Here is a 12,765-nt window from a genome sequence, read left to right on the forward strand (position 1 = left end):
ATTAGGCACTTTAATTTACAGACTCATTTCTGAGTAGGTTCGGTTTTGACTAAAACTGAGTTTTTTTTCTGAACGTGTGGGATGCATGCAGATAACCAAACTGAACATAAGGGAGCGTTCATATATGGGATTTGCCCCTCCCCCCCCTCCCCCCCCCTCTCTTTCGTAACAACATTTCTATACAAATTTAAAAAAATGTATGGGTCGTACAACAGCCTTCGACCCCCCTCCCCATTCCCAGTCACGGCGTTCTCACAGGATTCTTTGACGTACCCAAACAGACACGAGTTTGACGTATCCAAACGAGCATTCGCCTTTACGCCCAGCAAAACTTATCAGTGTTGCCAAGCTCAAAACATACGTTTCCAGATCGATTTAGCAAACTTAGACCAGTCTCCCTATTTAGGGTCTCTATTTAGGACCATAATATACAAACTTTGGAGAAAAACCATTCGGCCCTGTCTCAACCCCCGGTGGCTGGTCACTTTTCGTTTGACACATTTTTAGTTTGTACCCCGTTCGTTGGTCAGAGTCTGGGTGTTGAATAGTGGTTCGCAAAACGGCCTCAATTTAGAACTGTCAAAGTGGAACCAATTTACTGTTCGCCAAATGTAGAGAGTATTGTTATCGATCATCAAAAATTGTTTTTTTTGCAAGAATAAAAATGTGTGGCTTTCGAGGAACTGGAGTTGAAGTCAAGAAATCTTATTAAGTTGCAGGCGAGATCGAAATTTGTATGATTATTCATAAATGGAAGTTGTTTATGGAGTCGATGCGGTTGTATCCATCCAGAAGCTGTCTTAATTGTTTGATTCCGTTTGAAAACCTACTGGTTTAGTAAAAATCTTCTCTGTTTGTTGGATCAGCATTGCTAAAATTAGTTATGTTTTTTCGCTGGACAAGGAAGAGCTGCAGGATTCCAAAATCAGCCAGGGAATTTATCGGCGATATCGCAGAATGACACTCTCGCCGCAGTTCTTCGTCATACGTGAAAAAGAAAAACCTCTTCTAACCGATCGAAACTTGAAAATAATTACCAGCAAAAAATGTAAAAAACTAGACAAAATAAAACACTTACTGCTGATTGTAAAACAGCTCATTTATCAGTAAGAAAAAAGTGGGATTACCTCAAAAGGCCGAAACTCAAAAGGCAGAATCTCGGAAGGCCGAAATTCAAGAGGCCGAATTTTGTCTTTTGCCCAGAAGGCAGAACGTCTCAAAAGGCCGAATGTCTCAGAAGGCAGAATGATTACGGAATTCAGAATTTAATTCATATTTTGACGATTTTCATTGATTATGATGTTCAAAGATTCAGTAAACTAATGAACTGTGTTCTTTTTTTATAATTTTAAGCAAAACAAGTACATAATGAGTACATTCTGTTTATCTTTACCGATCATATTGTTACCATGCATACAAATGAGTAGAGTAGAATGAATTAAAACATTTCAAAAGTGTTTGTTGTTGATTGAATTATGGTGACGGTAACCGAAATTGGATCATTCGTCACCAAGTACTTAAATGAATTCAAATAATTACAATTATTTTTTTGCGGCAAATACCTAAAATTTTGTTAGCAGCCTTCTTTTTTTCGAAGCCAATGTTTATTACATAACTATGGTTTAAAATAACAATAATAGCAAACCGCGCCCAAAAAGGCGGAAACGCATTACAAACGAAGTTTGGAATGCGTTTCCGCCTTTTTGGGCGCGGTTTGCCTTATGAGATTCGGCCTTTTGAGCATTCGGCCTTTTGGGATTCGGCCTTATGAGAATTCTGCCTTTCGAGTAATTTGTCCTTTTGAATTTCGGCCTTACGGGATTCGGCCTTTTGAGATTCTGCTTTTCGTAGGAGACCCAAAAAAGTCATGCTTGTGCTTGAACAGCCTAATACATTGTTTATGTACCGTAAACTGGGGTCAATCGGGACACATGGGGCGAATTCGGACAGCAGTTTTAAGCATGTTGGAGCACAATATTTTGATTTTTCTGGTTGGTTGTACGAACACGAAAAAGATTGAGGTTAAATTTTGTATCCACCAGCAAAACAAATGGGGTGCTAGTGTGCGTAAGCTCAGGCTAAGATAACTATTTTTAAAAAAAAATCAAAGTGCACGTGTGTCTGGGGACCCGGGTTAGGGCCCTAACTTCCCCTCGAGTTGAGCTTGCACATAAATTTTGTTGATCGGTGCTACCAAAAATTGTTCATCAACTGAAAAGGGCAAAAATTTAACTACTCAAATCATATTTTTTGTTTACCGTGTAGATGACTGCTGATGTCTTGTCACAAACACATTTAAACTTCTCTTTGTGTTGATTTTTCTTTGGGGGTCATTCATAAGTTGCCCAGTGATACTCACATTTTCTGAATAATAAAAAATATTTTGAAGTTGTTTTTAAGTTATTTTTTTCAGCCTACACCTAATTATTTAGTTCAGCTCAGTTCGGTACCAGTTCTCTTTTGAAATATTAGCCTTTAGTTATGGAAAATAGAATTTTCTCTAAACAATATGAAAGCGTAATTTTCGGATGATCCCTTCACCACGCAGTTTCAAAACGTAAATATTTTCCTTTAGTTGGACGTCCATCACAGTAGCCTTCTCGCAGTTCTCTTTTTTTTCCTCTATCGTTGTGTCATACGCGTATCGAGAAATTAAAAGTGAGAGTGTGTGCGTGCAACATGGAGTTAAACTTTTCAAAGAGTCATGGTAACCTTCACAGCATCTTCATAGAAAGTTTAACTCCATGTTGCACACACTCTCACTTTTAATTTCTCGATACGTCTAATCTGGTGGAAGAGTGAAAAAGTTTCCCGTGGAAACGCCATTAGTGGTGCAGAAAATTGAGGAAAAAGTGGGCGCAGCTGGTTGCAATCATGACGATTAAACCGCTCGTCAACCAAAAAACCTCCGGCGACGACAGCCAAGAGGGCACATCGCAAAATTTGGCCAACAACGGGACGGCGGTCCGTGCCACACATCGGAATGTTGTCCTAAATCAGCTGACGTCAGAAAGTCAGGTATGGAACCTTCCGGACCTGGAGTGGAGTGAGCTCACTGAGGGAACCGTCTTTTTTTTTTTCTTCTCTTTGCAGCCCCTCCCGCGGGAGAAACGGGTCCACACTCCGCACAGCTTTGACAACGAAAGTGTCCGCCACCGTCGGAGCCCCCACAAAAAGTAAGCGAAAAAAAGTGCATTTTCTCGAATGTTTTCATGTGACTTTTTTGCTTCCGGAAGCTTACATCCGGACGGTATTTGTGTCCCTAATGTTCAATGGTCAATGTGTCGGGAAAGGGTCCAGATTGAAAACCAATCGGGCACAATCCGTCGCGGATTTTCCGATAGGGCGAAAAAAAACAAAGTGGAATGAGGAAGGACAGCAGCTCGTAACAAAATCGCCATCTTATTCATCGTCGTCTCTCGCTACGACGGAAAGCGCACCAGCAGCAGCAGCAGAAACTCAGCATGGAGAGCTCGTTGTTTGCTGCTGGCTGGCATTGATTTTCTTTCTTTTTATTTCTGGTTCGATGAGAATTTTGTGTTGCACTTTGTACTTGTTCCAACACGCACACACACACATTTACAAGCACAACATTTAATGTTGTGATTAGCCATCTTCCCGTGCGTGTGATTCGTCAACCTGGAATGGGATTGAAAGGACAGGTGAAATCCTAATTTGCTGCGTTAGTGATGACACTATCGTATTTGCAATTTAAATTAAGAACCGTCTGAGTCTGTTTTAACCAAAACCAACAAGAAAAATCAAAATATTGCGCTCCAACATGGTTAAAACTGCTGTCCCAATTCGCCCCATGTGTCCCGATTGACCCCAGTTTACGGAAACTATTTTAGTATCAAAAATAAATAATTTCTTAGGCATGCTATTTAACTGGTTTGGAAAATGCATATTTTGATTATAATTATATTTGAATTTGTCACTAATAAATCATAATTTATTTTATAATGGGTAGTTAAATGTTCAATATTATTACACCTCGTATAAATAAACTTAAAAAATATTTAAAGCATTTTCCCCCTAGAATTTGAAAATGCATGAAATGCAATATTAAAGCCATAAGTTATACTTCTGGCATATGTCGAAATTTTCAAAATATCCAACAATTTACGGAAGCGTTTGTCACTTTTCTTTTGTAAATATTTTTTCAATTTGTGATCTAACAGTCCAGCTCAAGGCTGAAAAAATGTTTTCTAGCGAAAAACGATTGCATTTGATCTTGTTTTTCATTTTGCTTTGTTTACGAGTTTGGTAAACTGTCAGACAAGGAAAAGTGCGAATTTGTTTGTTTGTCATAGTAGTCTAATACCTCCTTAAAAACCCCCGGATAATATTTCTTTGGTTACCAGATGAAAAAAAAAACACTGCCCATATTTTTCAAACTAAAATGTTGTTACGATAAACGGTTTGATAGACGCATTTTTTACAAAGAAAATACACAAAATCATCTATTTTTCGAATTTGCAAAAAAAAAAAACGTTACTTAATCCACCCTTAGGTGGTTGGTGCCTTCCTCACATTCGTTGGAAAGGTCATTTAATTACCTATCCAAAGATAGGTCGCATGATATATTGGACAACGTTTTCATCAAAATATTTGAGATCCGGCCTCTAAAAAGTGTATAAATAACACTTAAGTGCTTATAACTTTTGATATGGTTGTCAGGTCGCGTTGTTTAGGTCGCGTTGGAAAGGTATTTTAAATACCTTTCTAAAAATGTATAATTTCATACGAAAACCACCCTTTTTGCAATTTTCCGGACTTTTGCTAAAATCGTTTTTTTAGCATAACTTTTGATGTACTTAACTAAACCGCATAATTTTTAATAGCGACTTATGGGACCCCAAGACGGGTCAAATGACGCCGAGACGGACAAAATCGGTTCAGCCAGTGTCGAGATAATCCAGTGCATTTTTTTTGATCAACATCCAACCACACACACAGACATTTGCTCAGAATTTGATTATGAGTCGATAGGTATACATGAAGGTGGGTCTAGGAGGTCTAATTGAGAAGTTCAGTTTTCGAGTGATTTTATAGCCTTTCCTCAGTATGGTGAGGAAGGAAAAAACCCTTAACTTTTATACGAAATGAGTTTTTAGTCCATGCGATATTTAAATTTTTAATTTTCCTTTGCGAATTTTAAAAACAAAACGCTGTATTGAATGGTTCGTTAGGACTCAAACTGTACCGAATTATTGCTTTTCGATTCTAACTTCTCACTGAAAGACTTGTTCTGAATTTAACGAATTTGTCCGAGTCGTAGTTGGTAGTCGTAGACATCAACTTGTTATTCGAATCTTAAAAAAAATAGTTTGAGAATCAATTTGCAAGATCGGGATTTTCGTTATAAGACAAATAAGAATCCTAAGCAACATTTAAAAGTTGTTTTTCGTCTTCAACTGTTGATTAGCAGTAAAGGAATATTTACAGTTACAAGGTATACTGAACTGAATATGAAAAGTAGACTTTAATAAACATTATAAAAAATGCCAAAGTTTTAATTGAAGAAAAATTGATTTTTAGTGCCTATTCGAAATTCAAAATTACATGCCTGGATGTGAGTCCGTGCACTCGATTATCTCCGGACTGGCTGAACCGATTTTGACCGTTTTGGCCGCATTCGATCCGTCTTAGGGTCCCATATGACCCTAGTGAAAATTTTGAAGTTTAGAAAAGTACTTCAACAGTTATGCTTAAAAAAACGATTTTAGCAAAATTTCGGAAGATTGTAAAAAGGGTGGTTTTTGTAAGAAAATCCGTCATGTTATACATTTTTAGAAAGGTATTTAAAAGATCTTTCCAATCTGCTTAAAAAATCGAAGATCTGGCAAACCTATCAACAGTAATTAGCACTTAAGTGTTATTTATACACTTTTTTAAGGCCGGATCTCAGATATTTCGATGAAAGTGAAAATCTCTTAATAAAATTTGTACCAGCCTTATTTTAATAATAAAAGGCAATCATGAGTACACAAAGCTTGTTTTTTTGAAAAAAGAAGAGTACGCATTTTTTCGGCTGGTAACAGATAATCAAAACTTTAGAAAACCTTGCCTTTGCTGGGCTTCAATTTCAAAAACAACTTTTTTAATATTTAAATAAAAATATTTTACAGCATCGTTCGCCCGAAGCGTGAACACCACCACAAACGCGAGAACCGGGAGCGTGACAAGAACGCTTCGCCAAACTACCCGCTGGGCTCACCGTCGTCGGCCAGTGGCAAAAAGCAGCCCACGTCGTCCACATGTACGAGTCCGTTGGCCAGTGCCAGCGCCGGAAGTCGCTCTCCAAAGAGTACCGTTACGTCGCCTGCTCCGGCCCTGCCCAGCAGCAGCAGCTCGGCCAGCAGCTGCAGCAATCCGTGCAAGAGCAGCGTTCCGACCGCTGCCGACGAGGCCTCGCTGTCCGGGTACAACAGCGGTGACGAGCACGTCGGCCAAAAGGACGCCCAGTTGACGCCGGACGAGTGGAAAAAGCGGGACGAATCGTTCGCCAAGATTATGTCCGATCGCGGGTTCATCATCAAGGACATGGAAGAGGACGGCGCCTGTCTGTTTCGGGCGATTTCGCTTCAGATCTACGGCGATCAGGACATGCACGAGATTATCCGGCAGCAAACGATGGATTACATTGTAGGTTGATTGGTTTGACGACTTTGAGAGACTTTGGATTTGATTTGTTGATCTTTTTGTGTTTCAGTTTCAAAATCGAGAATACTTTGCGCAGTTTGTAACCGAGGACATTGACAGCTACGTTGCTCGAAAGCGGGCCAATCACGTTCACGGAAATCACATTGAAATTCAGGCAATGTCCGAAATGTACAACCGCTCGGTCGAATTGTATTGCTATCAATTGGGTGAGTGAAGATGAGTGTAACCTTATCTAGTTGAGGTCAATAGTAATTTGTGTGTGTTTTGTACTATTTCAGAACCGATCAACATTTTCAACTCGGATCAGATCAACAACGGAAACGAGCCGTTGCGTTTGTCGTACCAGCGATGTTCGCACTACAACGCAATCATGGATCCGTACAAAGCGTCCGTCGGCGTCGGTTTGGGTCTAGCTGGTTATAGACCCGACGAGGTGGACATTAAGCAGGTAGCCGAAGCCGTCCGAATGAGTGAGGAGTTGGAAATTGAGCAAACAATGTTTGAGGACAAGCTGAAGACCACCGACTGGGAGGCCACAAACGAGGCCATCGAGGAGCAAATTGCCAGAGAATCGTACCTCCAGTGGTGTCGGGACAACATGCGCGATAGTACGGGCAAGAACAGCAAAAGCACCAGCACGATAACCTCCAGTGATGCTGCCGGCGGTGGAGGTGGCTGCTGTAGCACCGCGGTCAGTCCGGAAAAATCGCCCAAGCAGAGCCTGGATGCGGCGACCTCGTACTCGGAGTCTTTGCTGCGTGATTTCCGCAAATCGACCTCGCCAACACCCTCAAACAACACTTCGTTCAACGCCGGCAGCTGCTCGTCTAGTTCGAAAAACACTTCGTTCGAACTCGATTGCTCCCCCCTTCCGGAAACGTCGTCCTGCTCCGTTCCGTACTACTTCAACAACAGCAACAGAAGAAAGAAAAGGAATCTAAACTCACCGTAAGTAGCAAAGCAAAGGGCATCTCCCAGCTATCTCGCCGCTAACGCTTGTCCTCTTTGCAGTGTGGAAACCCCGGCCGTCGCCGATGTTCAACCAAAAAAGTCAAAACAGTCGCCTGCCCGCGAGGACGAAGGTGGGGCGGACAGCGGAGCTAGCACATCAGGCACGGCCAAGAGTGAAACCCGAACAAAGGAAGAGCCCGTTTCGGAGTTTTACCAATCCCTGCTCGAGTCCTCCTACACCGATGATGGTAGTGAGTTACAGTTCAAGCGAAAAACAAAAAAGAAGCAATTTGTACCACCATCTAAATTGTTCCCCCTTTTCAGGTTGGGCCCAGCTAAGCGAGCGGGAAATGCTGCAAAAGGCGCTGGCCGAATCGGCGATGGATTTCGTGAAGCGTTGCGACCGAACCAAAGGCTCCTCCTCGCAGGACGACAAGTACGGCGGCACGACGGACGAGGAGTACGATTCACCGTCGCCTTAGTGTGGGTTGATCTTGAGCAATAATCGTAACAACAAACAAACAAGCAAACAAACACATTGCAAGTAGAAGCAAAACACACACGTGCAAGCACTACCTAATAAAGAGAAAGATAGTTTGGTGAACGAACGCAGCGCAAAACAACAACAAAAATATGCTAATATAAGGCTAAGATTTATCTCTCGTAATTACTTCCCACTTTTGTTCGGTGGACATTGAAATGGTTTGTTTAACTTTTTTTTCTTTATATTTCTTGTTTTGCCAAATCTAAGCAAATTTGCGAATCTAAAATTCTTTTTAGTTTATTCACCAAGAAATCACTTCCAAATTGATGATAAAATTTGCTGGAGTTTTTTTAGCTAGGCTAAGTGATTTATTGAACCATTAATAAAAATGTATTATAAAATAAAATGAAAACACAACAACAACAACACACACACGCATATTAAATGTAGACGCTTAAGTTTTTGCGTAAATGATAAACATTTGAATTCGAATCACAAAATAAATGTAGCCTAATGACACAGTCGTGTTTGTTATTTTTTGGATGTTTGGATGTGATATCCAAACGTGATGTTCGTCTTTTGCGATGATTTCGATTGATAATTCTCCCTTATTTTTTTCAAAAAGTCCTATGTACATATGAAACCCATGGCGCATTGGTCTACGTCCGGAAAGTCGATCGCGTGGACAACGTGGTTCGCAAACCTGTTTGCGGCAAACTCGTAAACAAAGCCAAAATAGAGAACCTAGAGTTTACTAGAGAACGGGCAACTCGAATCAAAAGTACCAATCGAATTAAGGCTCTGAAAGGTAACATTTCCGATCGGCCATTTGGTGGCCATCTTTGTTTTAGAAAATACTCAAATCTTGATTCATTTAGAAAATACTCAAATTTTCTTCATTGCCCCAAAAGTGGAAGACGACCTTAAATTAGGGGACCATCCATAAACCACGTGGACACTTTTTTGGGTATCTCGAACCCCCCCCCCCCCCCCTTCGTGGACAATTGTCCATACAAAAAAAATCTTTTTTGTATGGAGCGTGGACAATCGCCATACCCCCCCCCCCCCCCCCTAAAGTGTCCACGTGGTTTATGGATGGTCCCTAGGTATCTTTGAATCGAAGCACGAGAACTGTCAAACGGAGATACCAAACGAGCAATACACAATGGATTTTTCTCGTTTGTTACCTTCGTTTGACAGTTCTCGTGCTTCGATTGGTATTTTTGATTTGAGTTATCCGTTCTCTAATAAACTCTAGGTTTATCTAATCCAAATGTATAGAGTAATCCACGTGCGCATGTATTGCGTTTACGTACACGAAAATTAAGTGAAATTATATTTCGTCAGCCAGCTAAACAGAACTAAACCAAATAGTGCGCTAGTGTGCGTACGCGAAACGTCATAAAGCTCTATGCAGGTTGACGTTTCTGCAAACAAATGCAGCCAACCTGCCACAAAGTTTGTTTGTTTGTTTGTCATATCTAAATGCTTTGTTTGTTTGCCTGGATTTGTTTGTACAAACATCAGCCTGCATACATTTTGCCTTGTTTGCGAGTTTGGCAAACTGTCAAAAAAGGAAAAGTTGCGAGTTGGTTTGTTTGTTTGCGGTAGTGTAATGGCTCCTTAATACATCCTTGAGGAGTAAATTGGTTAGACAAAGTCAAGCTAAAAAGTTACGAATTGTCACTTTTTACACGGAACTCACACATACTATCAAACAAAACGTTTGGTAGTAATTGTGAGCTCTGTGTAAAGGCTAGTATAGAGATTGGAAGGAAAGGGGTCAAGAAACAGCTTTACGAACAGCAGAACAAAGAAGAGGGAACGATTTCTTGGGGCTTTTCTTCACCCTCTCTGGCTTGCTTACTCTGCCGCTGTTGCCCATTTGAAATTTTTCTTGACCGATTCCTTCCGAAGTGCGTATACCGCTTAAAGAGGGTGTCAAACTAAAAAGTGAACCCGTTTGTTTGACAACAGTTGGTGTTAAACCATCGGGGTTTCAATGTACTTGATTTGACAGCGAAAAGAGGCGCGTGTTTACGCTTTGGACAGCCGAGAGTGAACGTTCGGCGCGGAAGTGTGATTGACTGGAACCGGGTGGCGGAATCCGTAGCCGAAAAATTCTGCGTCCACCATTAGATGGCAAAATTGAATGTGCGTACTCGATAAATTTTGTATTCCGCAATACCAGCGAATAAAAAAGATGATTGAATAAAACTAAAATGTCATCATGCAGACAAACATTCAACGGTTGGTATAACAAATGACTGAAGCGCTTTATTCCAAACAGCTCTAGGATCAACGGCTTAAGATTCAATCCGAGCTCTGCAATCGTAAGCCAAACTGTGCCATCTTTAAATCGGTTTAACATGCTGCTGATAGGTAGCTGGTAGTTTAAGGCTTTCAGAAGGTCCTGCTGTTTGTGACACGAAAACACTTTTGATTCCGGAAACCGGCGCGGATTCTTTGCTGCTGTTGTTGTTGTTCTAGATGAACTCGTACCCGATGCCAAATTGGAAACCTTTTTTGACACGATCGCTCGGCTCGAATGACAGTGGTTGGCAGTAGTTGAACTCGATGCGAGCCTTTTGGCCAATTCTAAATGCCAGACCCACTCCGGCTGTGCTGCGGAGTTTGTCTGAAAGGGGTGACGCGGTTTGAGTTAGTTTTTGTTTCTGTCTATAATCTATAGGGGGTGAGGATTACCTGTTGTAAATGTATTGCACGTTCCAAAATTGTAGAATAAATGCGTTCTAAACAGGTTTCCAAATCCTCCAAAGTAACTGCTGAACGGAAGTGGACTCCAGATATGCAGACCAGACGTCCAGTAAGACTGCAAAGATTTTTTTTTTGTATTTTATGCACTAGATTCAGTTATTCGAAACCTACCTGACACCCGGCGGCCACTCCCTCGCGGTAGGGACAAGCACCGGCCACCTCAAAGCCACGCAGCGACTGAGGCCCACCCGGGAAGAACAGCTGGTTGATGGGTATGCCTTCCTTGAGTTTATCGTTGAGTATCATTCCAACTCGTCCGCACATTTGCAGCGAAATTCCCGCAAACAATGGCACGTTCAGCTCGCAATGCACGTCGCTTTTCATAACGCCAAACTGCGACAGCGAACTGCCCATCAGTTCCTGGGTGGTTTTGACAAACACTCCGTTCGTGGGGAACACATTGCTGTCCCGGCCCTCGAACACTCCGATGTAGCGAATGATGCCGGCCAGCTTGGGGCCACAATTCTCCCGGACGAAGAACGGCGTTAGCTTGTCCATGGCGAAAATTTCCTTCATCCCGATCTCGTACTGTAAACTGTTGCTCAGACCAAACGGTAGCGTGAAGGAAAAGTCCAGCAGCACCCCGGTCTCGTCGGTGCGGAATTTGGACGCTGGCGCCGGCGATGAATGCTTGAAAATGCCTATCGATGTTCTGAAAATAACACACGTTACGAACTCAAAAGATCTCTCACTCACACTTTCTACTCACTCTGGGGCGTAATCTCCCAGCACAGTGTGGTAATACGGTTTCGTTAAGCGAAGATTAAGTACGCTGCTTCGCACGTAGCTGTAGCTATAGTTTAAGCTAAGTCGCTCTCCTCGGCCAAAAATGTTGGGCGATGTGAGTTCTAAGAAAACAGAATTACATTACAGACTCGTCGAGAGAGGCAAAATCAAACCAACATACCCGCAGTCGCTGCTCCATCGTTTTGCCCCAGCTCGGTTCCGATACTTCCGGTCAGACGGGACAGTTCAACGCCCTCAAATGACACTTCGTAGCCGTTCTTGGTGGCCTGCGGTCCTTTGCTAACGTCAATGTGTATCTTAAGATTCTTAAATATTCCCAGCTGCATGAGGTTGTCTTTTACGCTGAAAGCATCAACATTATTTACTCTGTTCAAAAATTATGAAAGGCAACCACCCACTTGGTCGTTTCAACGATAACATCCTGGAAGTTGGTCGCCTTGAACAAATCTCGGGTGGCGCGCTGCACATAGTCGTCGTGGGTTCTGCCTAGCCCCTGGATCTTGACGCAGTCCACCCGTGCCTTGTAGCGCGTAAAGTCCACATCCCCCTTGCGGCCCGACACCGGAGGTTCCTGCAAACCACCAAATCCGAACCCGGTTAGTTTGTTGTTGGCACTTCCAAGTTCTTCTTCCAACTCACCTTTGATTTGCCGCTTCCCATTGCGCTGTGTTGACACGGGTTATGTAATGTATACCTATAGGATTGGTGAGTTGCCGGTCTCGTAAAAACTTAATAAAATGGGTATGATGTCAGGAGCTAAATTTTGCAGCTTGTTCTCCTTTTAAATTTCAATTTTCCAGTTAAATTTAACCCATCAACTTTGAAAACGAGGCTCACGAAATAAAAATTAAAATTTTGTGTTCGTCCGACTTGACAGTTGACATTCGATACTGTCAAAAACAGTGCCGATCGGAAGATTTCGAACCCAAACAACGGGTGCGGTGTTGTCGAGGGGTGATTCATGTTTACGACGTGTATAAATCTGGAGCAACATTTGAAAGGGGCGGTACGACATTGCTCTTACGGCCTTTCGTCCCATTTAAACGCGTGTAATGAAGGGCCGTAAGAGCAATGTCGTACCGCCCCTTTCAAATGTTGCTCTGGAAATGTAGTGGAACCCCGTTGGTTCGAGATTGAAT

The 12,765-nt window shown here is 42.0% G+C and overlaps 2 protein-coding genes across 3 annotated transcripts; one reads left to right on the plus strand and one right to left on the minus strand.

The window, feature by feature from the left end:
* Nucleotides 1–2,768: 2,768 nt before the first annotated feature.
* LOC120418254 (OTU domain-containing protein 5-B-like) lies at nucleotides 2,769–8,620 on the plus strand. Of its 2 annotated transcripts, none has more exons than XM_039580569.2 (7): nucleotides 2,769–3,018; nucleotides 3,094–3,176; nucleotides 6,132–6,648; nucleotides 6,716–6,872; nucleotides 6,945–7,614; nucleotides 7,678–7,865; nucleotides 7,942–8,620. In XM_039580569.2, exons 1-7 carry the CDS (start codon nucleotides 2,875–2,877, stop codon nucleotides 8,097–8,099), a joined length of 1,917 nt encoding a protein of 638 aa, XP_039436503.1. In that variant the 5' UTR covers nucleotides 2,769–2,874; the 3' UTR covers nucleotides 8,100–8,620. The 2 variants fall into 2 exon arrangements, with proteins under 2 accessions (XP_039436503.1, XP_039436501.1); XM_039580567.2 differs by having other exon boundaries at nucleotides 2,770–3,018; nucleotides 7,678–7,868.
* A 1,732-nt stretch (nucleotides 8,621–10,352) lies between these two features.
* Nucleotides 10,353–12,509, minus strand: LOC120418275 (SAM50-like protein CG7639). The gene is made up of 7 exons (XM_039580594.2): nucleotides 12,266–12,509; nucleotides 12,025–12,197; nucleotides 11,787–11,968; nucleotides 11,589–11,727; nucleotides 10,991–11,531; nucleotides 10,808–10,934; nucleotides 10,353–10,739 (listed from the first exon to the last, which is right to left on the minus strand). Exons 1-7 carry the CDS (start codon nucleotides 12,284–12,286, stop codon nucleotides 10,588–10,590), a joined length of 1,335 nt encoding a protein of 444 aa, XP_039436528.1. The 5' UTR covers nucleotides 12,287–12,509; the 3' UTR covers nucleotides 10,353–10,587.
* Between the last annotated feature and the right edge of the window lie 256 nt (nucleotides 12,510–12,765).

The sequence above is a fragment of the Culex pipiens genome, chromosome 3, assembly GCF_016801865.2.
Source record: "Culex pipiens pallens isolate TS chromosome 3, TS_CPP_V2, whole genome shotgun sequence".
In the NCBI taxonomy this organism is placed as follows: domain Eukaryota; kingdom Metazoa; phylum Arthropoda; class Insecta; order Diptera; family Culicidae; genus Culex; species Culex pipiens.

Bases quoted from the DNA above. Each gene is read 5' to 3' on its own strand.
- LOC120418254 (XM_039580567.2), top strand. From the start codon at position 2,875: ATGACGATTAAACCGCTCGTCAACCAAAAAACCTCCGGCGACGACAGC. The intron at 3,177-6,131 runs GTAAGCGAAAAA...AATATTTTACAG, and splicing joins CGTCGGAGCCCCCACAAAAA to CATCGTTCGCCCGAAGCGTG. The intron at 7,869-7,941 runs GTGAGTTACAGT...CCCCCTTTTCAG, and splicing joins CTCCTACACCGATGATGGTA to GTTGGGCCCAGCTAAGCGAG.
- LOC120418275 (XM_039580594.2), bottom strand. From the start codon at position 12,286: ATGGGAAGCGGCAAATCAAAG. The intron at 11,728-11,786 runs GTATGTTGGTTT...CTGTTTTCTTAG, and splicing joins CGATGGAGCAGCGACTGCGG to AACTCACATCGCCCAACATT. The intron at 11,532-11,588 runs GTGAGTAGAAAG...TGTTATTTTCAG, and splicing joins CTGGGAGATTACGCCCCAGA to AACATCGATAGGCATTTTCA.